The sequence below is a fragment of the Idiotropiscis lumnitzeri genome, chromosome 11 (assembly GCF_059441095.1).
Source record: "Idiotropiscis lumnitzeri isolate Australia: NSW breed Sydney's pygmy pipehorse chromosome 11, RoL_Ilum_1.0, whole genome shotgun sequence".
Lineage (NCBI taxonomy): Eukaryota > Metazoa > Chordata > Actinopteri > Syngnathiformes > Syngnathidae > Idiotropiscis > Idiotropiscis lumnitzeri.
This window is the reverse complement of record NC_142401.1, coordinates 6151133-6178098: the sequence shown is the minus strand read 5'-3', so window position 1 is coordinate 6178098 and position 26966 is coordinate 6151133. Positions and strand designations below refer to the sequence as shown.

General features: G+C 42.4%; 1 protein-coding gene and 1 long non-coding RNA gene across 3 annotated transcripts; one reads left to right on the top strand and one right to left on the bottom strand.

The window, feature by feature from the left end:
* Positions 1-861: 861 nt before the first annotated feature.
* LOC148327037 (uncharacterized) lies at positions 862-24510 on the bottom strand. 2 transcript variants are annotated; one of them, XR_015845760.1, is made up of 3 exons: positions 24367-24510; positions 23588-23715; positions 862-1540 (listed from the first exon to the last, which is right to left on the bottom strand). It is a non-coding gene; the product is annotated as an uncharacterized LOC148327037 (long non-coding RNA). The 2 variants fall into 2 exon arrangements; XR_015845761.1 differs by lacking the exon at positions 862-1540 and adding an exon at positions 3532-4692.
* On the top strand, positions 2526-22442 carry rspo4 (R-spondin 4). The gene is made up of 5 exons (XM_088308305.1): positions 2526-2839; positions 10359-10547; positions 10723-10860; positions 11418-11621; positions 21751-22442. Exons 1-5 carry the CDS (start codon positions 2767-2769, stop codon positions 21849-21851), a joined length of 705 nt encoding a protein of 234 aa, XP_088164431.1. The 5' UTR covers positions 2526-2766; the 3' UTR covers positions 21852-22442.
* Positions 24511-26966: the final 2456 nt, after the last annotated feature.

Below are 26966 nucleotides of genomic sequence, written 5' to 3'. Positions count from 1 at the left end.
CTACATTGTATATATTTTTGTTACATACATTGCTGGTGACTTTTTTTTTTTTTTTAATCCATTAAAAAATGAATTCCTAAAAATGATCTTTTTCTTGCATAGTGCGTTCTTTTAGTAATTTCTCTATATTTGTCTACTTTTTTTTTTTTAAATACTTTTAAATGTGGCACGCGGAAACATTTTGTATGAAATTATGCAGCAGTACCTTGACTTACAAGTGCCCTGACTTATGAGTTGATCGAGTTCTGAACTGCAGTTCACTTGTTGCACTAAAATAAATGTGCGTATGTTCTCAACGTTACAATTTCTTGTTGATGTTTTTGGGAGGGTGCTTCCGATGTTCACTTCATTTTGATGTTTGTGTAACGATTGGCAAATATTTTGCATGCTTCGTCTGTCACGAGCGCACAGGCACAGTAATTCTGTGACTCTTTTTTCATTTTTAGTTATCACTTTGATGAATGGGCTGTTGAGGAAACAAACACACCAGATTTACCGTCACCGAGTGGAGACGCCTCACATAATCCACCATCAGCATACGTACAGAGAAAACGATTATGAAAAACACAGAAGACAATGATGAGAAGCAGCACAAACCGCCCTCTTTTTTTTTTCTTCGAAAATGGCTCAGTAGCGAATTAACACGTGAAATTTGCATGAAATGTGGGGCTTGTGAAGATATGTGGGATTCTTTACTGATTATGAGCTATAACATAAATTAGATTTAGCACTTGCATCACCTCGGGCGCTTTTTGTAGCTCCATGTGGAGAGCTTTTATTTATTTATTTTTTTTATGATGGGGAAAAAAAATAAATAATAAGTGCGCAGTTGTTTACACAAACGTAATGCGATTTGTTTACCAGCTCAGGAAGCTCATTTCTCCGTACACAAGTTCAGGAAATTGCTTTGTAAACAAAGAACAAAAAAATCGTAAATTTCTCACCACAGTTCTGGAAAGTAATGCATTACAAATAGTTGTCTTATTCAGTTACGTTATCACTCGTATACTATCCGAAATCAGCTTTTGTAATCGAGGTAAATGGAAATGACATAAATTCATTCCAGATGCCGAAATTCTTTTCAATGACAGAAAAATTGTACGGGCCAGAATTGAACGCTATAAAAACAAGAAGAAGGAGCATCCAATGCACCATGCTCACCTCACTGAGGTTTTTCTATGACTTGGAGCGTTAGTTCAGTGGACATCATCTGCTTCTTCTCAGCGGGCTCTCAAAAACATGGTTAGAAAAAAAAAAAAAATGCCAGCACATAACACAACAGCTGTACTTTAACCGTGAAGTTGCCACGTGAACTGATGCTGACCAGATGTGAAGTTGGTTGCAGCCATCAAGTTGCGCAGTGTCGGATGCCGAGATCAAATTTTTTTTTTTTTTCGGTGCTGCTTTCCATGTCAGATTAACAGACATCATAAATGTGCGTCTTGGACCAGGCGAGTGGCCACACAAGTTCCATCATGGCATGCTGTCGTCAAGAGCACGGTAAGGTGGGCAAGGATGTTCGGGGAGGCGGGGCTAGGAGCTGTCAATCAGACAATAAAACAGACGCTTTGCGTTATGATTCCTGTCCTCTGCTCAGAATGGGGAAAAAAATTTAAATAAAAGGAAGAGACCAAATTTGTGTCGTCTGACCTTCGCTTAACGGTCACTTGTAAGTCAGATATTTATTTACAAATTAAAAAATAAATAAATAAATGGATTGAGCATCTGCACAATGTTGAAAAACCTGTTCCGCCCTTGGGGGGCCGGTTGGCCTTCTTCGGGGACATCCAGTAGGTGAGGGGCCGCGTGCGGTGGTGGTGGGAAGAGCCCAACATCCCAAATTATATACATGGCACATGTTCTCACCAAATGCTGGAAATATTTGTGGGCCCGCAGATTTACATTTACGGGTTTTTTGGCGAGCAGCCAGCTGACTGTCATGATCTGCGTTTTTGCTGATTTTGAGTAGACCAGATTTTTTTTTTTTTTTTGTTTCATGTTCTGCCACATTTTTCAGTGTCCTTTGTTGGTGTCTGGTCAACTCATTAGCCCTGTTCCGTGTGTCGACCAATCAGCTCGCTGCAGCCACTCGTGTCAGGTTCGGGAGTGCCCTGTTGTCTCATCAATTTGTATTGACTCCGTCTGCGTCGGTCCGTTCTTGCTGTATGTCACGTAACCTTCGGCGTCATCTTTTCCACATTGTGAGCGAGAGAGGGTCATCTTCCAACGCAAAGGTTGCAGGTTTGACCTGAGCCATGCATCCCTGCCATCGGGTCCTCCACTTTTGCTACCAATTCCTACATGTCCATGACACGGATTGGGATTTACACGTCTGCGGTGTGACTCATGGGGGCTCCTGCGGCTTCCCACAGCCCCCCTCGGGCGCCCCCCAGTAGCAGACAATTCGGTCATTTTGGAAAGGAATTCTGCACAAATCAAGCAGCAGGGGAGGAGGGAGAGTAGAAGAAGTAGGAGGAGGAGAATGGGGAGGCAGCCTAAGATCCCGCTGCAAATATGGAAGCACTTACGGCCCTTGAGTGTCCAGAAGGAGGAATCTTCCATCCAGCTCCTCGTTCTGCTCAGGTGATCTCCAGCAAAGAACGGATAAGCTGATCCTCTCTGTTCTCTGGACCTGCTCCATTTCTCCATCATCATCATCATCTTCTTCTTTGTTGTCATCGTGGAAGTACGTGGTCACAAGGTCTGGACTTTCCCCACGGATGTCGGCAGCCCGGCTCTGAAGGCGACCGCCTGCCAGGAGCCCAAATGCGTTTGCCACTCGTCGCCATTGCGATGTCTTTACTTTGCGACGCCATCAGGAGTGAGAGCCGGCCGGATGGTGAGTACGGAAGCGTCTTTGATGGGGATTCTTTCGTCCTGCTTCTTATATTCTTTGCAGGCAACAATTTGACATTTTCTTCTTGTCCTAAACGTGCTTTGAATTTTATTTTGAACAGCAATTTGAATTGGACGGTCCACTCGCCATCATCCTTCTAAACCTGCTTTGAATTATCATAGCATTGATACGGACAATAATTGGACTTCTGCTGGTGGATTTTCTAGTCCTGTGTGTGGTTCGATTGGCAGATTTGGATAGCAAATTTATTTCTCCTGGTGTGCCATTGTTCTGCAAAAAATTATGAAATCAATGTTTAAAATATTTTTTTCCGTGGGGACCGAGACCAAGACTTGCCTGACACCAGAACTCACTAAGACCAAGACTTTTGGGAGTTGAGACTGAAACAAGACCGACACAGACACAACCTGAGACCAAGAAAAGACCAAAACCGGCACGAGCCAAGACCAAACCAAGACCGAGACAAGACCAAGAGCAGAATAAATTTTAGAAACCATGACAAAGTTGAACTGTTAAAAGAGCATTGTCCCTTTAACTTTAGACTTCTTTTAAATACCTTTGAAACCAAAACAATCGTGCAGAAATCTCAAAATCAAAAATCATTGTATGAAATGGGTTGCTGTTGGAAACATAAGAGCAATCAGAATTTTGTGACCCAAATGCACATGCTGGGTGTAATAATATTATTAAAATTAATAATGAGTACTGTATATACTGTACTGTATTTCTACCGAGACGGTGGCCAGCTGTGGCTCGCTTGCTGAAACTTGGAAATTGATTTTTTCCGACCACTACAATATATATGAAAGCTTGTGCGAATTAGACTTTTGCAACGTTGCCACACAAAAGCAATTCATATTTTGGAGGTAGACGCGCACTATCCAGACTCGCGATGCGCCTTTCGTGATGAAATGATATGTCAGCGCTCCACGTGCTGCCACTGTGCAGCGGAAGCTTGCAAAGTTCAACTGGTTGGAATGGAAAAAAGCAACAGCGGCCAATTCAGGCCGGACCGGACCAGGCGAGGCCGGTGTGGCGTGGCGTCGGGCCATTTAGGAACCAGTAATGGAAAAGACTTCTGGGACTCGAGTCCGAGACAAAACCAAGACCTTCAAAATGTGGACTCGAACTAGGTTTTGAGTGCACTACTGAGGATTTAAGGCAAAAATGTGATTTACGTTGCCGGAATTTCTTACCCTCCCATATATCGTCAAACAATGACTGCAATTGTATGCGGGCTGTGTGCTTGCCGTCGCTCACATGTACGTTGCAGCAAGCATGCCTCCAGCTCATTTCACTCTCAAAGATTTGATTCTGTTGCGGTTGCCCTGCGAGATGTTTTCCCTCCACTTTGATACATGGGCCAGTGAATCCCATCCTTTGTTGGGCCATGGCACATATTTTAAGTCGGAAAAATCTCATGGCACATCACTAAATTAAATTGGCATTAAAAAACAGATAAGGATGTCAGTCACATACATTTTGCCATCTAATAGAAGATCCGTTATTTGTTCTGTCGCTGTAAGTCGCTGGCAGTGACAAATGGACAACGATACGTTATCTGTTATAAATGAATAATTTTCTGACCAATTAGGTGAAATGTAATAATTTCCTTTAGAGCTCTCGCGGACATTAAAGTGTCCAAGCACTCAAGGTTGGGAATAACTGCTCTAGGAAACACCGTCGTAATCTTCTGAAACACACATTTTGACAGCAAATTGATTTTGATTGGTCGACCAGCCAAAGTTGCTAACGACGTATTCGTTGAAGCTTCCATCCTGACGACTCTCTGACGTCTCGTGAAGGATCATCGGACTCCTTTGAAGCAACCATTCCTGTCCACATAGGAAGTGATCCAAATTCACTTGACAGGTCCAAAAAAAAAAATGCAGATTTTTTTTTTTTCAGCCAAAAACTTGATCGCTTTTCAAATATTGTCGCCGTCTGTCCGCAAAGGGTCAATTTCATGCCGTCTGTCATTTGGACATTTCTGAACAATTTAAAGCACAGAAAGTAGCTGAAGAACAAATCTAGAAAGCTTCAAGTGTCTGTCGTAAAAGTCTGCCTCTTCGCCCACTGGGGGAGCTCGGTGGCATTATGTCGCAGGTTGCGTTCAGACGACAGGCGAACGTAGCTTGAATCATTTTTTTGCCCACAAGTGACAGCTCAATATCCATTTTTTTTAGTCCTAGAATGGCCAGGTCGCACGTATCCGACCTGTGCCATCGAAAGCCAGTTCTTTGGAAGGGGGACTGTCTGAGAAGCCGCAAAGTGGTCTTGAGCAACAGTGTTGACTTTATATTTGACTTAAATTGAGTCCCACATGAAACATGTGGCAATGACGTGATGTCATCTTTAGTGAACGGCCTACATCGTCGCTTTTCAACAACAATTGGACTGGAATTTTTCTCGTTGCGCACGTTATGTCAGAACAAGTTGACAACGTCACCCTTTACTTCGCACATCTTCCATTGTCTTTGTGCAAGACAAAAGAATAATACCCGGCAGTTTTTCAATCATCACGTGAGCTAAAAGTTGACAGATGTGGCGTTAACTGTTGCCATCCCCAAAACTTTCGGAACGACTCGCAGCTTTTCCTAATGTACAGTAATTACAAGGCATACAGGCAATGTAATTCTTCACATTCTCTCTTATTATGTCTTGATATATTTTACACAGTGCGATGCTATTTTTCTTGATTGAAAACACGCCACAACAAAAGGTCGTGGTGTCTGTTACCACTAGAAATCAGGCTACATCAAAGTTCCCTTCAGACTTGAGACAAATTTCCCCATTGTGGGACTAATAAAGGACATCTTATCTTATTCAGCGTGTGATGTGCAATAAAAAAAATGTTTTCTTTTGTTTGTTTTTTTTTCCGTTGTACTCTATTCGAAGAAGTGCTATTTTTTTTATATTCACAATGCTGTTGTCTTCTTCGACATCCTCCGGGCCTAAAAAGAGCACAAAAGGTGTTCTGTGATGTTTATCAGGGCTTTTCTTTTTGAAGGGCTGTCGGAAATCCTCGCCAGCCCGAGGTCGGCCAAAAGTACACAACAGATGTGTTGATATGAAAAGCGGTTATTTGAACACCTGTACAAATCTACCGGGACTATTTGTGACTGGGCGTTCAGTTGCTGGTTCTCCTGCACTGAGCCAGTTGAAGCCTCGCAGGCCTCTTGTCTGACCTCACTGCTTTTAATCCAAAACGTGACGTGACTTTTCTACTGCTGGAAATCAAAGGAGAGCTCTCTTAAATATTTGTTTTGTTTGCGAAAAATGTTTTTTAATCCACAAATAATGAGATAAATGACCAACATGGAGTTTGGCTCCGCCCCTCTGATAATAAATAAATATTTCAACCGCGAGAATGTGGGAGACCAGAGTACATCGCGATTTATTCAAGGATTTTTGGGGACAGTGAAAAATATTGTAAGCCCAATAGTTTTTGGCAAGCAAGTGGCAAGTCCTAAAAATATCAACTCGAGTCTGACTCGACTGAAGTACGCCATAATCAAACGTGAATTCATTCAGTTTCTGGTTCAGTTTAGCGAGCATGACACTTTGGACGTTAATCTGGATATGGGTATGCTTCACTTTAATCGAGTTCCAGACAGCCTGTGAAAAGTGTGCTCAATCACTCAAGCATTTCATTCAGACGATAGCAATCTTGGGCTATTTTAGCAATTAACATGACGTCTGTATTTCGTTGTGAAAACAGACATTCGTATTCACTTCCACGAAGGCGATGATGACTGACTTATTTGCGACTCCATAACATGTTTAGCCACGCTAGTAGCCTGCTGACACTTGTTGCTAGCTAGCTGGTGCGCCTTACATAGCAACCAAGCTTAACTCGATCTACGACTACCCGGACAAACACTTGAAAGAACTCTCTGTGTTTCCACCACATTTGTAGCAGCGGCTCTTAAAGGATTGATGGGGACCGTCCGGACAGACTAATCTTATCACACATCCACCGAATCTGTCTGCTTAGCACGCCTTCGTCGTGAACGGAGTGGCACGAAGTAGTACGGTGGCCTCCAAAGGGACAAACCCGTCCCTCCCCAGGCGAGGTCATTAACAAGCACACAGCTGCTCTGCATGCAATACAAAACACGTTAAGACATTCTTTGGATTCCAACGCAAGTGTTCTTTACTTGACCCGATCGGACGCTACGATAAAAACGTGGCGACGGAGAGGTGTTTGTTGTCGTGTGCTTCCCGGGCACCTGCTGCCGGTTAACGCTCATCAAACAGGCTTCCAGCTTTCTGCAGCTGGGTCACAGATGAGTCGCACGTGTGGCGGGAACAACATTTACAAAAACTGGATGTGACCTGACAGACAGATGTGGGCACTGACGATGTATGAGAATGGAAAGACTGGTTTAATTTAGGTGCGTCGAAACAGTTTGCAAATGGACAGACGGACATTTACAAGACGTGTATGTGATTGGACACATATTTGCTTATAGTGTGCGTGCGTGAGCGCAAATAGATTCAGTTTGTAAATGGACAGAAGCTTCCATGAAACATTTGTGAGATGTGAGAGCAATTTCTTGGCTACTGAGTAATGTGAAGTGCTCCCGGTTTGAAACGCACTTCTGAAATGACAATTTGGCTCAAATGACCTTGAAAAAAGTTTTTATGAGGTTACGATCGATCTGAAGACATTGACCCCCCCATTAGTGATTCCTCACAATAATTAGGAAATAGATCAATATTTTGACGACCACTTCTCCAAATCAATTTTCAGATGAGGAAATGCATGTGAATGGTCCCCTATCCAGCCTGTTTTAGATGTCGCACTCCTCCGGACACACCGCATTCAAATGATTGGCTCATCATCAAGCTTTGCAGACGCCTGATGCGGATTATTTGGATCAGGTGTGTCGGAGGAGGGAGAAATGTAAAACAAGCCGGGCACCCCAGGCCTAAAGAGTGGTTTACGTTTTGTGTAAGCAGCAACCCGATGAATTGTTGCCGTTTTGTGAATGAACAAAGGTGCGCTCCACAAAAAGTCCTGGTTTTGTGTGAAACACCCAACTTCTCTTCTAAGGGTGCCCTCTAAGATGACGCTTCGGCTTGGACTACGTTGACAGTGGAATTGTCAGAAACGATTCGGGCCAACAATCTAAAAGATGTAAATGACCATTTTTCAAATCTTCATATTATCTGTGACAGAGCCCACACATGAAGATGAAAAATCAGCCATAGAACAGTGGGGCGATCATCTCAACACACACGCCACGCACATCTTTGCTCATAAATATTGAACAACTATTGTCGACCCAGAACCGTTTCAGACCCGATTATCGTGACAAATCTACCCTTAACACACCCCAGACCGACGCATTATCTTATCGAGTACGACAAAACTCAATCAGGTATTTTATTTACTCAGTCGGGAAGAGGCAAAATCTGGACAAAAACAGCTCCACGATCTTGTCGTGTGGACAAAGCATGATTGTCCTCCAAGAGAACCCTCAACAAGCGGGTCCGGAAGATGTTGGGTCATCTCTCTTAAATATGATAAGTGTTCAATATTTCTCAGCAGAAAGATGACGTCTTCCCAGTTGATGACCGCACCATGAAAGCAACGTAGCCAGTCGATAAGTGGGCACGAATCAAAACGCAAAGAATAAGCAGGACAGCAGCCATTTGCTTCAGTTGACAAATTGCTTCCAGGTTGCTCAGGAAATTCAGACTTGCCGCCGTGGCCAGGATTTTTCTCACGGGGTTAAGAAAGAAGCCAGCGCAAATCTTCATTGTTACTATGCTAGCTTTCGCTTTGTACTGACCTACTGGGAGCCGCACACACCTCTCACCGCACTCTCGATTGTGCCTGAACAAACAAGTTTCCACGTAAGCTGTCAATGAATCTAACTGGAATCAGCTGACAAGTCTTTAGCTAATCAGTGTAATTTTTATTTCACTGGAGGCGAAGATTTGGAGGAAAAAAAACTTGACATGCTAGAACAAAAAAACTGAATGCAATTTTGTAATCATTCAAAAAAAAAAAATGTAAATTTGTCCCAAGTAGTGGAACTCCAAAACTATTCAAAACACATGAAGTACATCTGGCAACCCGTCACGGAAGAAGCGCGGAATAACCCTTTTGTCATGGGCAGACGGGAAATGTGCAAGCGGCATCCTGCGTGTGTCAGTTCTCATCATTTTGACCAATCGCATTTCCTGGGGTGCATCAGACACCCCAAGACGGCGCATGGCGGGAAAATGTGGCTGTTTATCCCAGCTTCCGACAGGAAATTCTGCGGATAGGTCGCCTGAAAATCTTGGAGCCACACGAATGGGCTGCAGCAAAAGGCACCAATGTAGGGGCCCACTAAAACTGTCCACTTGGATTAGCGCTTTTATGGAGAGAAGGCTGTTTTCATGCTGGTTATGCAAATGGTGGGACAGATGTGGAGCCTTTGAGTCTTTCTGTAAGCAATCAGTGTGAACAGCGACGACAGACACATGCAGAGGGATTGGGAACGGACTCGCACATGTCGGAGTGACACTCAACATGTGCTCAGATGAAGAAATTCAATTGGAGCTTTATTCCCAGGCATCAATCTAAACTATCTTAGCCTTCCATCAAAGCAGATTTTGAGTGATTAAATTTGATCATAAATGCAATTTACCATTGAAAGTGCTTACAAGGTCACGATCAGTGTCTGAGAACCGGAACAGTTCAAAGGGGCAAACGATCGATCGTATTTGTCAGTGACGACGGCGACGTTTTTACCAAAGCGCTGTTATGGGAACCGATTAAGGCAACTTTCACTGCTTCCAGCACTTTTAGTGCACTACTCAGCAGAATGACGCTAACTTTACGACAGACAACCGGAATCGGATCAGACTTTCCCCATCATGCTCTGTTGCCGCTACAAGTACGGAAGTTCGATAACACTTTTTTTTTTTTTTTTTTTCAAATTGATACCAGTTTGAGTATTCATTCAGATTACTCATCAAAAGAGTACCGATACATCTTTTAAGATACAAAATGTTATTAAACACAAAGACAAAAAATGATGACTGAAGACTTTGCTTGTTGACGTTGATGGCAATTTGCCAGTGCATCAAACTGCTGCAGTATAGCGCCATCTACTGCCGAAGAGGACTTGTTCAATGTCAGATCTACATTTTTTTTTTTTGGCCTTAATTTCGGTGACTGGTATCAGCAGCCTCTAAGGTTGCCCGTTACCTTAAAATAAGACCCGGTATTGGCCCGATATCAATATCTGGTATCAGTAAGCACCGATTAGTAACGCATGTGACAGTCTTATGCCTCTTTAAATGTGATCATATTTACGATTTATAAATTATGTTCTACAGACAGAGTGTAATCCAGTGGTGGGCGGTGCATTTGACACCTAGGCCTTCATCCCTACTAGGATAACAATGGAAGCGTGAAAAGCATGTGTTCATGTTTATGACAAAAGTGTTGCTTGACTCGAGCAAGATTTTATTCTTCGTTTTTTGTGCTCCTCCTCAGCCGAGCAAGATTGGTCGGGGAATTGCGCAAACTGCAATGAGTGTTCCCGCGACAACGGCTGCGTCCGCTGCGCCGACCGCCTCTTCCTGCTACTGCGGCGGCACGGCATGTCCCAGCACGGCAGCTGCCTGCACGCCTGCCCCAAAGGATACTTTGGACAGAGGGGGCGCCACCTCAACCGCTGCTTAAGTACGCAGCCTATTTGTTTTATCATCAACACTGGGTTGATTCAAACGTTTTTTTTTTTAATGATTTTTGGTTTGCTATACAGTGTTCGCCCACTACATCATGGATTTTAGACTGTGTGATCGTACCCAGTGAACATGAAGCTGACCTCGTGCCATGTTGTGATTCTTGTTGGCAGAGTGTCGCTCAGCGAATTGTGACCACTGCTTCGATCGGGACTTTTGCACACAGTGCAAATTGGGCTTCCGGCTGTACAATGGCCGCTGCCTGAGTGACTGTCCTGCAGGAACCTTCGAAAAAAGCGCCCAATGTCTCGGTAAGGAACACCAACATCCATTATCCGAGGCGCTTGACGGCTATCATAGGTAGAGCCATTAAAAAGTTTTAAGAAAGACAAAATACGTAGGAAGACGGCTATTTTGGTTTAAGGTTTCCGGACGGAACATGAAACACAAAGCACAAGTACGAATTTTTCCTTTTTGAAAAATTCAGCCCACAAAGCCAGTCTGAATTTTGGAAAACATCTATCAATGGATAGAGCCACAAAAAAATGTCAGAAGTGACGAGATACAGGAGGAATTCAGCTCCAGTCAAAATGAAATTTGGAATATAGTTGTATCACGAGAAGACTCATAAAAAATGTTCTCAGGAAGGCATATCTGGAAGTTGGTCAATTTGGAGACAATTTTCTAGTCATTTCGACCCTTTTAGCATTTCTTCTAAGACAAACTCCTGGAGATTGTGCGCAATATCTTTGGCCTTAGCAACATAACATTTGAAAGACATCTCTATCATGAGGAGTAACATCTCCCAAATGCCAAGTCTAACTCATAACTGCAGACTAGTCACTGTTCCTTATTTTTGTCATATCAGATGAGTGTGTCCTGGCGCCGCTGTCCGAGTGGAGCCCGTGGAGCGTCTGCCTCCGAGACGGCAACCCCTGCGGCTTCAGGTGGGGACAACAGAGCCGCATGCGGGGGAGCGCCACGCCCGACCTCACGCCCAGCCCAGACGGCAACACTTGCCTGTCGCGCAGCCAGACCAGGAGGTGCAGAATGAAAAGGATCTGCCCCACAGGTCAGAAAGTTAACGAAATATATGCCAACTTTGGCGGGTGCCGAGAGGGGATGAAGGGAGATACACTCACATTACCGAGAAAACAGTGCTACAAAAATAAAAAATAAAAAATCATTTCAAGATTGAAGTAAAATCTTAACAAAATGTTCCAGATAGAAATATAATGTATTTTGATGACCAAATGGCTAAAGGTAAAAAATTTGCTCCAAGTGAACGAGGCGCCTTATTCGTGGACTGAGTCCCATAAATCCGTACACGTGCGACTTTCATGAGCGCTCCGCCTGAGTGACTAGTAGCATTACATGGTGTGTGTGTGTGTGTGTGTGTGTGTTAGCACCCCTTGTTGGTCACGGTTTGAGAGCACAGTCAGTTGAAAACAGACCAGTGGTAGTGTGCAGTCAAGGTTTTCTCTGCTGGCCTGACATAATCAAGAAATCATGATCATAATTAGGATAATAATGATATATATTTATTATTCACATTTATGTCATATTATGATGTATTTTTAGATGAGAGTTTTTATTTTATCCAATCAGAATTCAGATAGCTTGTGTTGTCAGGTATCCTTCAGATTCTTCCCTACGGGCGTCTGTGCTGTGCGAGTCAACGGGCGCTTACAGTTGCGATGGGCAATCAGATCACGATGGTTACAGCAAGCCTTCTCGCAGGCCTTACGTTGAAGGTGCGAAGGCGTCCTGTGATTCGATAATCACTTGAGAGGGGGCAAGGCCAGGCCAGACATTCTTACGGGGCGACCGTTCGAAAAAGTATATTCTTGCTTTTTTTAAACGCACAACGGCAAAAGGAGGGAAAAAGTGTGGATTTGATTGCAGTTATATTCACAAGGCCATTTTCAAGACGGACCTTTCAAGAGAAGCTCTCTCGTGAGCCGAAGGTGGCATGAATGGTTGTATTATGAGAGGTATTTATTCAAGTCGGACTTCACTGAAGGCCTAGGTGTGAAATGCACGGCCTACCACCACGGACATATGTATGTGTGGGAGAAAACTGGCTAAAATGGCGGCTGTCCACGATGTCGTCACTTGGCTTATCAATAATGTTATTGCAAGGAAGAAACAACACAGGTTCGATTAAACTTTTACGATGAACCAAAAAAGGCTCAACAAATGACAGTGAAAGTCCATCAGGGCAAAGCAATTTTATGGTGATTATTTCCAGGGGTTGACATTGTCTCAGAATATATGTAAAGGTCATCTCCTGAATTTAGTTTGACTTAGTAACAGAAGATTTGGTAGACATAACAGGCATCAGCAGACCCACCAAAAAAAAAGTGTCAAGAAACGACAAACCCGAAACGACACAAAGTTTGCTATTTTGGATTGAAGCGCTTTCATAACGTTTGCTCAAAGGTCATTTGAGCCATTTCAGAAGTCCAGATCAAACTGGGAGGCTTTTCCACTCAAGAGTAAGACAAGGCAAGTTTATTTCTAAAGCACATTTGAAAAATTCAAAGTTCGTTACATCTAACATGAAAAGCATTGCAGAAAGAGAAACTAAATTTTAAGACAAAAAAAAAATACTATAAAAAAAAAATTATTCAAAATAAGTTGACGTGACGAGTTGAAAAACAAACATCAATCACAATAAATGAAAAGGCAGCGAGCAAATGGGAATCAAAACAAGACGTGACAGATCCGGAAGGATTCGGGCGGTTTGTCACTAAATGCCACATCATTTTCTTTTCTCCTGGTTCTAGAAACACAAAAGAGATCTGTCCAGGACCACGTCAGGGTTGTGAATATTTCGTAGGCTACTCGCAGCTCTTGCCCTTAGCTGTGACTGAGTGTCAATGGTTGCTTGTCTCGATGTGTCCTGCCATTGGTTGGCAACCAGTTCACGCCCGAAGACAGCTGGGATCGGCTCCAGCACGCCCGCCGCGACCTTCGTGAGGATAAGTGGCTCCGATAATGAATGAATGGATGCATTTAGACGTTTGTGGAGCAGGATCAAAATCAATTCTTTGACTCACTGGAGTGATGCGAGGACAGGTTTGATACGGTCCCGTTTCTTAGTGTTTGTAAGGTCTCTGGTGGCAGAATTGTGGATCAGCTGCAGGTGCCTGACTGATTTTCTTTTTTTTATTTTTTTTATAAAGATTCTTCAGATGGTAAATGTCAGATTTAGTAACGGCTTTGAAGGGGTTGTTAAAATTCAGGTCCAGGTTAATAATTGCAAAGATTTCTGTCTTGATTCGACGCTTTCAATGAGAGAAAGTAGCTCACTTTCAAAAAGGTCGATGAGGCCCGTCCTAGAGCGTGTGTCAGATATTTTGAACATTCAATTTCGTTTGGTAGTCTTGTCAAGTAAAGACACAAAGAGCCATACAGGAAGTGGGAAGCTGTCAACTTTGGCTGATTTTAAAGCGATAAAGACAAACCTTTGTCGAGGCTTTGCACGAAGGCTTCCGCCGTGTGACACAGGATTGTGACAAAAGTCACTATTCATGATCGCGCGGGAACATGTTGAGTGACTCCTAATCAATGACGGCTATTCTGCGTGGACTCAAAAGGGAATGGAGATGGCCGGAATGATTGATGCTTGATTCCCATCTTGGCCTTGTTTGGCTGCCAGGATGGCCGAGTGGTCTAAGGCGCCGCGTTCAGGACCCAGTCTCCACAGGAGGCTTGGGTTTGAATCTCGAATTTCCCCATTGTGGGACTAATAAAGGGAATATTATTATTATTATTATTATTATTATTGATGGCAAAAGGCCCCTCCGGACAACTCAGAGCAAGCGTTTGTTTCCTTCACGTGATGTGACGGGGGTCAAAATGTGCGTTTGGGGGGTGCGTGTGTGTGTGTGTGTGGGGGGGGGGGGTTACTCCCGAGGGGCATCACGAGATGATGATTGAGCTGCTGTTGCAAATGGATTGAGATTTACAGATTCCACTTGTTGATATTTGTCATTTTAGTTTTCCTTTCACGCCTCACGTGAACATGCCCGTTCATTTAGGATTTTGAGCGTTGCATATTCTTGATACGGAGTCTAAGATGTCCCAAACAGCACAGTAAGGTTGGAAAATGATCTCAATAATGGAATCTTGCCTTTGAAAGTGAGGTTGCTTAGATCTGAGTCGTAACACGTAACCAACATGTTCCGAGCATGTCAAAAGATGCGACGAGATGCCACATGCTTGGGATGGCAGCATCCCAACGCCTTTGAAGTGTTGCACAGGGGTCGTCTTCACAAGGGGAGGGGCCTCTCCGCGACGGTTAGGCCAAATAAGACATGACACACGCGATGCTCGTCATATGCTTTGCATTTCGCGCATTGGATAAAACGGCAAACGTGGCAATGTTGCTTCTTATGACAACAACTAGAACCTTCAAAATATCCAAAAAAATCATCTTTATCATGTTTTGGGGGAAGGCAAAAGGTGGGTTGTTTTTTTTTCTTCTGGTATTTGCTTCATTTTCTCTGATGCCAAACAAGCTTGGAAAGTTTTTCCTCAAGGATATTTCCCACAGAAATGAATATCAAAGTGTGTCAGAATCGCATGACGACGCCAAGCTTGAAATGCAGCTTATTCATTGAATGGCTGTAATATCATTTCTCTAGAAGCAAATCGTGAATCAGAATTTTTATGAGGGAAGGAAAAGATTAATTGAGGTTTGAACTTAAGGCCATATGTTCACATAACTCCAAACGAAACACAGCTATGGTCTTGTTCAATTCCAGAGTCATGACGCTTCTTTGACAGTAAAAGGCCACAAAGTTGACTTGGCATCTGACGAGCGAGCGCATCTCCACATTTAATGACAATGTGGAAAATCCCAAGTGAGAGGGATTTTTGTCTGACATCCTCCTCAACACGGTTGTGGTGGTCGTCGTCTTGGCGACCGTCAGACTGGATGTCCGCTGGCGTTATGACGAGCGGCGACCTAATGACGCACACGTGGGATGAAAGTTGTTTCCGACAGATTCCGAGCGAGAGTGTGCTGCTTCTCTTCTTATTGATTTCACATGCGGCCCGTCAGCGCTGGCACACTCGGGTCTGCTCCACGTCGACTCATACCACCGAGTGACTCAATTGCACTAGTTGTCACTGGGACTTAATTTAATTCAAGGTTCAAGTTGTTCAATAATTTGACTAATTTCCGCTGTGAACACGACTAGCGTGAGCATAGTCATGATTTGCATCCATAAATCGCAGTGACGCCAGTAACGTGTATGACAGTGAAACCTTACCATCAGAGGGATTGGCAGTCTATTTTTTTTTAATACATAACTACTTTGTTCTGCCTCACGTTTATTTTGAGTGTAATTCAATTATAACCCACAACTATTTACTTTGACGCTGCATAAATTAGAAAGAAGGACAAAAGGACATTTTTCAGGCCAGATTTTGTTGAAAATGATTGGATGTCATCCTGCTTTTTACGCCTACACAAGATTAGTTTTATTTTCTAATGTATTTTCCAATGACGTGATTTTTGGCATGTATTGTCAGATAAGAAGGTAAGTTTGTAAAGATATATGATTTGAATTGGTACACGCAGACTAAATTATTTATCAATTGCTATTACTTTCGGTTTATACATATGTAATTAAAAGTCTTGGCATTATATAAAAATGTAATCCCAGTAAATGTAATTAAAAAAAAAAAAAGTTTTAAAAACATGCCTTGGGTATTTCAATATCGTGGATTTTACAAATTAGTTGTCGCAGATAAGCGTCAGGAACATGAGGCAAGTCCAAACAAACAACAACATTCACCACTCTCTCAGTACGTGCAACTAAATGAACAGTTAACAAAGAATATGATTAAGGAGGTGGATGAAAGGCGTTATTTCAAGCAACAAAATAACCGACTATACATTATGGAAAATGTCAAAGAGGGGAGCCGTTTACAACCTGAGCTGTGAGGCATTCTGACTAGTTTTCTTCTTGTGTCTGGGGAGTGACGTATGGGACGCGCCAAGGCTTCTATTCATCATGTGGACAACTAGCGTGTAGGGACTGGACCAAGCACCCAGCGGCAAAAACAACAACGAAGGAAAGGAAGGAGAGCCACTCATGCTTTCTAGCTGGAAATACAGTCACGATCGTTTGACTTAGCTCAAGAAGGAAACATTAGATTAATAAAAGAAAATGTGTCACTTCAGTCAAACTCAGCGCTCAGGTAGCAACCAATCACGGCTCACCTTTTTTCTGAAGTCATCTGAGCCCTGAGTAACTGTGATGTCATTTACAGTCGACAAAAGTGACAAAATGGGATGGACAAAAAAAGTTGGATTTTATATATTAATCAGAATGCAATGTTCCCACTAGTGGGCCTACATTGAACATTTTCTCCTTTAAGGTGTGATGTTATTGTGCTCATAGACAAGTATTTACAGTAAGTCACAAGTTTTTTTTCTTGGCATTGGAGGCGAAAGACCTAAGTGCCGGGGAGCAGAGAGGCAAGACCGGGGAACGGAAGGCACATTGGAATCATAAAAAAATAAAAAAATTAATTGGAAAAAGAAGTCCAACGAACATGATAAAAAGGAAACGACTGACGACGACAGCAACAGCAACAAATCGAAAAGGCAGGCAATTCAAAACATGCAAGTTGACACGACAACGAGGCACACCGGGACAACTGGCAAGTGGTTGGAGAGAGCCGATGGGCCGAGAGAAGGAACGGGTGGACAGCCAGAACGGGTGGACAGGAAAACAGTAATAAGGGACACCACCAGTGGTGGGGGTGGAGCCCCACCGCCCTCTAGTGGCCAGCCGCCATTGCTAACTCAATGCAAATCATCGACACACTCCTGCTCAAATGCCAACTTTTGGGGGTGGGAATTTCTGAATAGTTCCAAGGAGTCGTCAGTGCTGGCACAAACCTTCAGCTGGACTTATTCACTTGTTGTTGTGCTTGCTATGACGTTCTTTTTTTGTTTCTTGCAAGATGTTGCTGTTGGATGACTGACTTGAATCTTGACTACAATCTTGTCTCATCAATGAAAGCCGTGCTTCCTGTGGCAATAGGCCGCTGCTTCAGCCAAAATGTTTCTGTTCTTTTTGCCCTTTCTGTATATTGTTCTCATTTTCCCCTTTTTCTCTTTTCACTCTTTCCCTGTCTTGTTTTTCCCCTTCTGACCCTTTTCATTCTTTTCATTTTTCGTTTGATTTTTTTCCCCCTTTTCCGCCTACTCCTTTTCTCCTAAATGATTGTTCTCCCAAGGAGAGCATTCCTGGCCCGTGCATCTGCTTGTAGTCATCGGCTCCATAATCTCCACATGAATGCTCCACCAGAGCCGTTTTTATTGCTCAAACTAAGGCTAGTCAACTGTTTCCAGTCAGTGTGAAACTTTAGCATTCAAGGATTTCATCCAAAACATTTCCTTTCATCGCCTTTGGACGGCAGCCAAACCTCACATGTCCCGTTAATGGAATCACACTAAATATGTACACTAATAGTCTCTCTTGGGGTGTGGGCGGCGAGTTAGAGGGAGGTGGTAAGCGCATCACCACTCTCAGCGCAACTTCATGTTTCATCAAAGCCCAAAAATGCCAGATGTCTTCTTTTCATGTCTGCTGGTTAGGAAGTAGAATTCAAGAGTCAAACCACACAAGGAATTTCCATGAAACAACAAGACACATGCACGAATTTTGCTTCCTGTTATTCATCGATTCACATTTTCCAGCATGTTGCACTCACGCTGTGTCCCAATACTTTTGTCCAAATTCCACTTTTCATTTCATGCATGTTCAACATTTTCTTTGCCATTCACCGCTGCACGTGTCCCAAAACCTTTGTCCAAAGGTCCACTTGTTCAGATATTTCTGTCCAAATTTCCAGGTTTTCCATCACTTTTTACTTCCCGGAGATACTAACAACCAATCACAGCTCACCTGTACAATAATTGTGTCCGTTCACTTTTGGTCTTATGTCGAACTTTTCCAATATTTCCCTGCACTTTTCACTTCAAAATATTTTTTTTGGTCCAAATTATCATAATTTCACCCCTGGACGTGTTCCAATATTTTAGTCCAAATTTCAATTGTCTCCTTCCTTTTTCTTAAGTGTCCCAATATTTATACAGCGGTTCACTGTATTATCTTTTGGGGCGTGTGCAACTTTACTTCTTCTTATGAATCAAAATCTCTTCAATCAACATTTTTGTTTAACATTTTATTTTAAAAAATTTAAATTGATGTCATCTTTGGACTCGGCAACCCAAACCAGTCAAATCTCTTTGGCACTCACAAAACAAAACGTGGACAATTTGAAATGAAACAAACGGCTCAAAATGATTCATCTTTTATCAAATGTAGTTGCTCAAATAAAGTTGCTGGTTAATTTGTTAATGGCCGTTGTCCACCGTCGGTTCGAGAGTGGTCCCAACCTAGAGGTTGTGGGCTCAATCCTCGGTCATTAAGACCATGTTGAAGTGCCCTTGAGCAAGATGCTGAACCCTGAGTTGTTCCTGACGGTGTGTCCTCAGTAAGTAGATGACTTAATAGTGTGAAGCGCTTTGAGTAGCGAAGGTAAAAAAAAGCGCTATACAACTGACAGGCCATTTATTTTCACATGTTGGGAAAAACAGGACATCACATTATCTGACACACAGTAGCTCTTTCCAGAAAAGAAAAAAAAAAAAGGTGGGATCAAACAAAGACTGGGCTTTTTTCTGATGAACAATAAATCCATTTGTTCACGTCGGAGTAGATTTCAAAAAGATCCTCAACTACAAATTAGATGTGGACAATTATTACGGCCGAGGCAGCTACAAAGCGTGTGCGGCAAATGAAGAGGATGGAAGGGCTTGCGGCCCAGACAACAATGCAGCACCCCGGGCCCGTCACTCCACCGCAAGAACGTGCAGAAGTGCAAAGGCTGCTTGATCTGTTGTCTTGGTTTCAAGATGAGAGCCGCGGGGAAGAACGAAAAAAAAAAAAAAAATAGCCATAACAACAAGAAGAGCAGCAACAGCTTTGCCTGCTTGTTTGCTCCTCGAACCTCCAAAACGTGGACGTCGTCTAAAGCAGATATGCGGGCAGCCAGACGGTGGCGCTGTGCTAGTGAAAGAAACTGAGATGGGGTCGTTGCGTAATTCCCACGAAGAGTGTGCGAGTGAGATTCAGAGGTGGGGAATGATTGTACTTTTCAGCTTCATCATTCGCACGCAATTTCTACACAAATTGTGATGTCTCGTTGTTATCATGCAGACTGGAGGCCACATGTGCAGGCCCAGCCTGTAAATCTTCAGCCTTCTGAGCCACAGCGGCGCATCAGCTTCAAATCTTTATTCACTTTGCCACTTGGAAGTCTGCCGACGGCAGAAGAACAACTAAGGAAAGGACGACACTTGGCGTTCGACGAGGGGGACAGGCCTGCTTCAGTACACTGTCGTGTGGCCCAACATGATGAAATTCACTTTTCATCACGTGGAAGTGTCATTTTTGCTGTTTTCCCGGCCCAAATAAGTTTGCCCAGAAACACCGTTCGTTTTTCCCTTTGACTCCCTGCTGGTGTGTCAAAACTTTTATCCGAAAGGATGGAGGACTTGTGCTATAGCACAATCAGCTCATCAAATATTGCACATGTGCTCTTATTTACAGTAATGCTGAGTCTGACGTTGCCGCGGTAACGCAGCACCTCTCCATTTTCTCTCTCTTCTTTTTCACGACATTTTCGCCAGATAAAACATTTTTACGACAGCCAAACGCAAGCGTTCTCAACTGCGCTTCAAAAACACAAACGTGAGGTGAAGCAGCATTGCGTTGAGGACAGTGACGTCAGCGTTAGATGGACTTTTGGCGAGCAGGGGAAATGTCGATTTTCTTTTACTTTCACTTGCTGGGGATCTTGCAATACTTTTCTCCTAGGTCCTCGTTGGATATTTCCCAATACTTTTGTCTATAGAGTATGTCTCAGTTCTGTAACCCCGCCCTCCGGCTTCTTCTGATTTGTTCCAAACATGGAGATTTACTGCGTGTGGTAATCCCTCCGTCCGTCCGCCGTCCACATGTTGTGATGTGCTTCCAACTGTCGTTTTTAAATCGAGACTTTGCTGACATTTTTGACGCCATTTCTTAAGCGCAAACAGCTTTGGTTGGCTTGGCGACGGCCAAGAAAACAAACACCTTTTGAAACACCTTATCAAACCGATTTTGAAAAACATTCTTTTTTTTTTACTTTTGTTTTTATGCCGTGAGACGTGCAGACTCAAAGCTAAGTTTGACTTTGCGTGTAACACATCCACTTAATGAGGGACAGGACGGCTGGATGGACTCCAGCAGACAAGCTGAAGGATAAAGCAGGACACATGGGCGCCCCGGACTGTTTTGTTTTGCGTGCATAAGGTCAACCCCCCGCCGGACCCGCAAGGATTACAGAGAGACAGCCCCGCCTGCTCTCCAAAAAGAGAGAAAAAAATAAATAAATAAGTAATTGTGTATAAAACATGAAAGAAATTGGCACCAAAAATAAATAAATAAATAAAATGTATTTTTTATTCTTCTTTTGTTCATTTTTTTTATTTAATCGTTAATTTACTTAATCCTATTTTTCTCTCTGCTTTAAGTTAAAACACTTACGGATAAAGTATTATAAAACCGTCAAATGTTCTGCCTGAATTTCTTTGTGGATAAAGGCGTGAAAGGGGAAGGCAACTCAAAAATTTCTTACCAAGAATATGTTTAAGGCAGTCCCTCTAGTCGAAACACGGCATTCTAACTAATACTTAATCGGATCATTTATGAATCTGAGGTAAGCCGTAAAATCCACATGTTTTTGCTCATCTCTTTTTGACGGCCATTTCGCCACTTCTGTCGACTGAAAATGACATCAAAGTTGCTCAGGGCTCAGGTAACGACCAATTATGGCTCAGCTTCAGAAATCAGGTGAGCCGTGATTGGTCATTACCTGAGCACGGAGCAACTAAAACGTAATTTTCAGTTGACAAAAGTGACAAAATGGCCGCCTCCTGAGACGTCTAAAATTGGGAGGAATTTTGCTGCTCAACTCATGTTCCGCAAACAACGGGCTAACAGAATTAGCACCAATCTCAGGGCAATCGCAAGTCTTCAAACAACTGCTACTTTAACCGGCGAGTGGCGTGTGGATTTGACTGATTAAAGTTTGAAAGAACGTTTCTGTATTTTTCTTGTCTGCAGGCAGCAGAAGCCTGAGGAAAAGAGGGAGGGGCGAGCGTCAGCCGAAACCGCTTTGGATGCTTGCCACCAGCAATGCCAGCAACGCGCGCAACATCTTCTGAGGCATCCTCAGCTATCCCCGCCCGCCACCACAATCGCAACAAAACAACACGAACGTTGACCACGACACACAAGCACAAACAACGACAGCCTTTGTCAACTTAGCACACACGCCTAACAGGAAAGCAACCATATCAAGAATCTCGCTGTAAGAAAGGTACGGCAGGGGCGGAGCTACGTGGCGACCAACGGGACTGAGTCTCTAGCCACCCCCACGTATCGTGGAAGATGAACGTGATCCTGTGGCGTAGTTACCCAATTGCGTCCTGCAACACATTACATTTCTATACTCATTCCTTCATTTTCACCTGAGTTGAATCTACAAACAAGAGACCACCACAGAATTCCCACTTTCCTGAGAATTTCATTAGCGTCACCGAGGGCGCATTCAGTTGTACTTCTAAAGCAAAGGTAGGGAACGCACGCGGGTTCATGGAGCGCCATTTCCCGCCAGGTTTAGACCTCTCCCGACTCCAAACACACCTGATTCAAATAATCAGAATCGTTTCAGGCTTCTACAGATCGTTCTATTCGCGGAGTCCAAACATGGGTGGCGTTTACGAGCCCCTTAAATGAGGCTCTTTCGTTCGTTTCTTAAGAATTTTGGTGTTCTATTAGATGACATGATTTCAATTATTTATGAGAGGATAATGTAGGACCATATTGATAAAGCTGTATTGAGACTTTTTCAATTATGTTTAAAATGACCTGTGTGCTAAAATTACAACAAAAAAAAAAGTAATACCAGGGCTTATTTTATTTGTTTCATAACTCTCTATTAAATGATTTATTCTATTTTGATATGTAGGTGGTTTGAATGTTTTTTCTAACATATCTACATGATGTAATTTATGATAGCAGGTTTTGGACACGTGTAATACTGGTTTGGCCGCCGTGTGCATGTCTAATGTTGCTCACCGTGGTCAATGGTATGCTCAGGGAGTTTGTGCGGCTGCTCAGACGCATGGCAAATTTGAGGGAACGTTGACACACGCACACACAGGAATGAGCGCGCATGCACACTGGCTCATGTTACTGAGTCATTGGGTCATTCTGGTCAAACCACTGAAAGATTTAAAACACTATTATTAAGCTCGAAAAGAAAAGAAAAAAAAGAACAAAGAAAAAAAAAACTGCCATTATGTTTCAAGTTACCAGCAAAAACTTGCAGTCGAGTGTGTCTGAAGCTTTCAAAGGTTAGCTTGTGCAATGGAAAAGGTCAAAGATCACGATCCAAGGGGCGCCCACCTGCTTTGCTTGTGCAGTCCCAAAGTTTTGTAGGCAACGTCAACAGCAGAGGACCGTGTTGCACCAGATGTCACATTTCTCCACCGCTTTGCAAGCGAGATCTCGCCAGGAGCGTTCGCGACCAAATACGCCTTGATCAACTTAAGCACAAAATCTTGTACGCAAATGTCGACCGAGGACGCATAAGGTTGTTTACTGTATTTGTGTGCGTTTGTTTGTTTGATGTATCTGTAAAACTGACGAGGATGCTGTTATTTAATATTATTATAAAATGCCTTTTGTACCGAATAAACACAATTCCTTTCATAAATGGCTGCTGTTTTCTGCATTTGATCAAAGAATGGACAACAAGTAGGAACACCTCTGACAGTCAAAGTAAAAAAAAAAAAAACATGTGGGTAATTGGAACCACTTTTTGAGAGAGTCACGCCAAAAGCGCCCCGGTTGACCGACGAGGAGGCGGGTCTGAAATCTACAAAATATGTCTTACCTGATTCGATTCAGGGATAAAGGCTCCCCAAGGGGCAGGAAAAATCATCCAAGGCAAGTCTTTGCTTGAGCACATGGCCTTTTGTTCCTGTGAGATCACTTGAGATATCTGTCTGGGAGGACTGGATTCTAGATCAGAGGTGGAAAAAGAAAATCTTGACGCGAGTGCTGTTCTGTGTTAAGATTATTGGAGCACTTCACGTCACAAACAATAGAACCCATCCATCCATTATCCAAGCCGCTTATCCACGCAAGGGTCACGAGTATGCTGGTGCTGGAGCCCATCAAGCATTAGTTGGGGGAGATGTTGAACTGGGCAATTGCAGGACATGCAGAAACAAATCATCATTCATACTCACACAGAGGGACAATAGAGAGTGACCAATTAACCTACCATGTATGTTTTGTTATTTTGGGAGAGTGTGTGTGTGGGGGGGGGGGGGGGGGGGTAGGAGTACCCACAGAAAACCCACGCTGGCATACATGCGAACCAGTCAACCACCATGCCATCCAGAATATGAGCATGCTGTCAAATGCTTGATTGTTTTGTTTTTTTAATCTTTGTTGGTTCTGTCACAGATTTTTTTTTTTATAAAGTCCAAATATTCTTAAAAAAAAAGCAGATGCAACGTGTGTGTGCGTATGTTTGGTTGGTGAGGGCGGGGGGGGTGGTTGAATGGTCCCGAACAAATCGGGGAATACCCAAAAGATAATTGTCATCCCTGGTACCTGGGGGGACCACTGACCAGTGTGTGTCAGGCTGGAAGTGGATTCACTCACCATTTGTTTGAGGGTGGAACGGCCCCCTCCGTCGCTTGAAAAAAAAGGCAACATAAAAAGAAAAAGGGAAGCCCGCTTCCATATGCCTGACCGCCGGCGGCCATCTTACTTTTAACCCTTGACCCCAACAAGGAGTGCACAACCCAAAATGCTGTAGCCACACACGGCCAGCAGGGGGCATACTAAACAAAAACCAAGACTGCTCAAGGCCATGCGTTTTACGCTAAGTACCACAAATTATATATATATATATATATATATATATATATATATATATATATATATATATATATATATATATATATATATATATTTACAAAATCTACTAACAGAGTTCGGCACATTATTTAACCCAGTGGGCATCTGATGTCAATTTGTCATATAAGACATCAAATTCATTCAATTGATGACATATTGATGTTGAATTGACAACTAATGATAATAATTTCACGGTAAAACGTCTCTCGCTAAATCGTAAAGCATTCCATTACAATGCGATAATCAATTTATTTATTCTGGTGTGGAAGCAGTCGTTGCAGTATTGCGCAACTAAAACACGATATCTTCTGAATAAAAAGGCAACAATGGACCACAATAAAGTGTTGTTTTTCGTTCCTTTCTTTTTTGCCTGAATCAAATATTCCCAGTCATCTTTCACATGGCGTGTTAAGTCTTAATATTTTTTGCGGGCGTCATTTGGGGGGAAGAAGAAAGGAGAAAAGCTCTTTCATGGCGAAACAAAAGAAAATGTCTTGAGTTGACGCAGGAGTTTGTTTTGGTCCACAAACAAATACACGTGTCCACTTACAAAGAAACTGAAAAACAAAATCAAATCCCAGAACAAAACTACCCGCAAGCTCTTGTTTTTTTTAATCCACTTTCTGATTGCTCTTAGAGAATTTGACTCTCACAAAGCACACTTCATTTGGTACATTAGCCAATCGGGAAACATCCACGAACATTGAGGACAATATTGTCTAGTGGCAGGTGTATCTAATCAAGTGTCCAGTGAACGTGGATGAATGCGAACAGGTTTCAATACAAGAAAGGATGCAGGACACGCACTGAACAAGCACTTTTACAAGATACAATTTTAAAATAATGTCTTTTTTTTCCCAAGTAAAGATCAGCAATATATTTTTCCCAGGTAAAATTCAGCAAAATTAAGAAAACGCAGCTATTTTTGTTGGGAGAAAGAAAATACATTTTATAATTCTAATAAACAGTTGATGTGAAAAATCAAATGTTGTAAAATAATTTGTATTTTTGGATGTAGAGTCATAAGAATGAAGAGATAAGAAAAATGAATTAGTATTTGTACAGGAAGAATTGAAAGGTCAACACAGGATTTTTGTACTCATTAGATTGGGACTTTTTCTTGTAAAAAAGCAAGCTTATTCTCATAATATGCCTTTTGTTTACCTCAAGGAAAAAAAACGTTGTTTTGTCATCTTTATTGTGCTTGCATGTTTTTTATTGCTGTCAAGCAATTCAATTTTTTTAACTAAATCACAAAAAAAATCACCAAATATTGAGTGTAGAAAGTGGATGCATTTCATATGGCATGTATTAATATTCCGTAGAATGTGTGTGTGACAGATGCAAATACAAACTTGTGAATCCAAGCTGGCAGCCGTAAGTCCCATTTGGACCCATAAAAAAAAGCAATAAAATGTGGTTGAATTTTTTTATTTTTTTTAGAGTGATCTAAGATGTTTTTGCGTAACACTTCCTGAAAAGACGCATATAATTTGGCTGGATCGGCACTTTCTTTTCTTCCAGCATCACCACAAGGACTCCATGTGAGCAGCATTTCCGTTAAAAATACTGTACTGTTCAGTTCAATTTCATAGCCAAAACTTGTACCAAGAATTTTAAATCATACTCCTGAAGGGGAAAAGCGGTCCAATTTTTCAGAGAACATTAAAATGTGGCATTTTTCTGAGGGCATAAAATTGACTCCGAATTCAAAAAAAGTCACAATATTCTGTGAATTGTTGACATTTCCCCAACATTTTTCAGAGGAAATATTTATTTTCTCAGATTTTGAGGGGTCAAACACACATTGAGGGAATTCAGAGCGTCCAATCAACCTACCATGCATTTTTTTGGAATGTGTAACTCTGAGGCCATCGTGCTAACCAGTTGTTCACCATGCCGCCTGTAGGATTAAAGTAACAGAGAAAAATAATTGTTTTGTGAAAAAAAATGCAATTTTCTTTTCTCAGAAAATGGTGGATATGTCGCAAGAATTACCAAATTTGCTGCCATTTTTTTAGCGAAAATTGAAAAATAAAATAAAAGAATGTCTTTTTTTAAGTGGTAATATGAGAATAAACATTTTCTTCCTTTCTCACAGAAAAAAAATTGCGCAAGTCGTTAATGGTGGTGGTTGTTCTAAATGTTTTGGAATGTCTGCCAAGAAGTTGCCATTTTGATTAAAAACCAACATTTTAGGGTCCTAGAGCCCACTTTTTCCCCCCATTCTCTGCCCTTCATCATGTCAAATATTCCATTCAGATCAAATCTTTTTGTTTTGTTTTATGAAAACAGGCACGCAAACACCATTTTGTCCTTTGACCAAAACACAAACAAAAAAA

What these genes read in the sequence shown, in the direction of transcription:
- rspo4 (XM_088308305.1), top strand. Translation starts at nt 2,767, where the DNA reads ATGCGTTTGCCACTCGTCGCCATTGCGATGTCTTTACTTTGCGACGCC. An exon ending in GAGTGAGAGCCGGCCGGATG is followed by an intron (nt 2,840 to 10,358) that starts GTGAGTACGGAA and finishes GCTCCTCCTCAG; the next exon opens with CCGAGCAAGATTGGTCGGGG. An exon ending in AAAAAGCGCCCAATGTCTCG is followed by an intron (nt 10,861 to 11,417) that starts GTAAGGAACACC and finishes TTGTCATATCAG; the next exon opens with ATGAGTGTGTCCTGGCGCCG.